General features: G+C 28.6%; 1 protein-coding gene across 1 annotated transcript in view; it reads right to left on the reverse strand.

Moving 5' to 3' along the window:
* Positions 1-1,471, reverse strand: part of LOC100162435 (tetra-peptide repeat homeobox protein 1) — an 11,808-nt gene extending 10,337 nt beyond the window's left edge. The window contains exon 1 of the mRNA XM_001952274.5: positions 1,317-1,471. Coding sequence (XP_001952309.1) covers positions 1,317-1,328 — 12 coding nt within the window. The 5' untranslated portion in view covers positions 1,329-1,471. The remainder of the gene's footprint in view (positions 1-1,316) is intronic.
* Between the last annotated feature and the right edge of the window lie 520 nt (positions 1,472-1,991).

Consider the following 1,991-nt stretch of genomic DNA (forward strand, 5'->3'; position numbering starts at 1 on the left):
ATTATACACAATATTTACACACGATCAGGCCCTCCACATACAATTTTTGGTTCCTGTACTAAATGTTTTGAGGACCCTATACTAAACTTCCAAAAAAATACAAGCCATTAAAAGCGTCCCATACACGATTTATAGGTAATAATTGGTTAACCTACAGCTTAAAATAACAAAATTACTACAAAATAAGTATTCCCATAACATTTTCAAAAATTACAAATACATTTCAACCTAAAATAGCCGGGCCCCTGTACTCCGGGTCCAACAGCTCATTCCTCGTGTGCAGTCTTGTATAAAATACTTTTGAAAAAGTATTAAGATACTAATACTAGTATTCGAATAAAAAAGTATTAAAAATACTTTTAAAATACTATTTTAAAAATGTATTTTACGAATACTTACAAAGTATTTGAATACAAATACAAGTATTTTTTTAAATTTTATGCTATATCATATATATGTATATTGTACACCAGTATAGGTACCTATTATGTTACTAGTTATCATTGATTTTAACAATTACTATACCATGTCTGACTACCTATTTAGAGATATATACATGTTCACTAATTTCATTCTGCATTCAGATATATTTCAACTAATATTGATTAAATTTTAATGAAAAAGATAAACTAAACAGTGGCATTAACTATTAATATGGAACTATTTTTAAATTATTTAATTTTCAGTTTTCTTAAAAAATTCAAATATAGAAATTGTCTAAAATTTGATTTGGTATATTTTTAATTTTAAATATTGTTATTACATACCTACTTTTACTATACAAAAACATAATATTAGTTTTCAACGAAAGCAATATTATTTTTATCGTTGTAAATTTGTTGTGAAAAATAATAAATTAAAATTAACAAAATGGACTTTATGGTATTTTAATACAAGTATTTAAATTTTGTTAAAAATACTTTTAAAAAGTATTCAAAATATTTAAAAAATACATTAAAAACATTGTATTTAGAATACCATATAAATACTTAAAAAAAAATGTAAATACTTGTATTCGAATACTTTACAAGACTGCCGGTGTGGTCCCTGTGGACGATTATTGATTACTATAATAATACAGTATAACTGCAGTCTGTTAATAAATTAAATGTGGCTATAATATCTCACTGTGTTAATACTTAATAGCGAATAAACTGTTTTTGCTCATATACCGATGTACGTTGCGTCTCGACGGAAGGTAAATATAATAACCATTCATCATAATAATAATAACAACAATAACAATAATAATAACAATAATAATAATAATATGTATATTAACAAAATAATATACGTCTAATAAATCGGTTACTTACCGCGTGATTCATCGCGTTTTTTTTAATTAGGACGGAAAACACTGCAGAGATTTAAAAAACGAACAATACACACGTGTACAACCCTTTGGCGTAAACAGCGTACCTATAACCGATGGACGGCTCAAGATGTTTATTTATACGAGAAAACAGAAGCCGTGGCCCCACCACGTGCGAAACAACGATCGCGCCTTGGCAAAAATGCAGAAGCGATACACATAATAATAATAATATGTACGATATATACACCTATATAATAATATGTAGGATCCTATACGAAATTATTTCCCACCCATAGGTTAGATTGTAAATATGATTTTACGTATTCCAATTCTGTTCCCATGTACAATAATATAAAATATATATTCTATTATGTTTACACGTCATATTTTGTCCTATAGCATGCATTGCCCGCGGTTTACCGGTTTGCATAGAGCACGCACGAATAAAATAAATTAACGAAAAAATGTCACCATACAAGTTTAATAAATAGTAACAAATCGTACGGAATTTAGCCGTTGTTATTAATTCATAAGCGCCATGTAGACACGTACTGAAGGGGTAACGTATGTCACGTAGACCCAGTGGGAACCCAGTTGTTCGAACACCCATTGAAATGTCTTGGGGTACTGAGCACCACATACAAATTGTGATCAAATTTTTTAAGTAGGTGGGTAA

The sequence above is a fragment of the Acyrthosiphon pisum genome, chromosome A1 (assembly GCF_005508785.2).
Source record: "Acyrthosiphon pisum isolate AL4f chromosome A1, pea_aphid_22Mar2018_4r6ur, whole genome shotgun sequence".
Lineage (NCBI taxonomy): Eukaryota > Metazoa > Arthropoda > Insecta > Hemiptera > Aphididae > Acyrthosiphon > Acyrthosiphon pisum.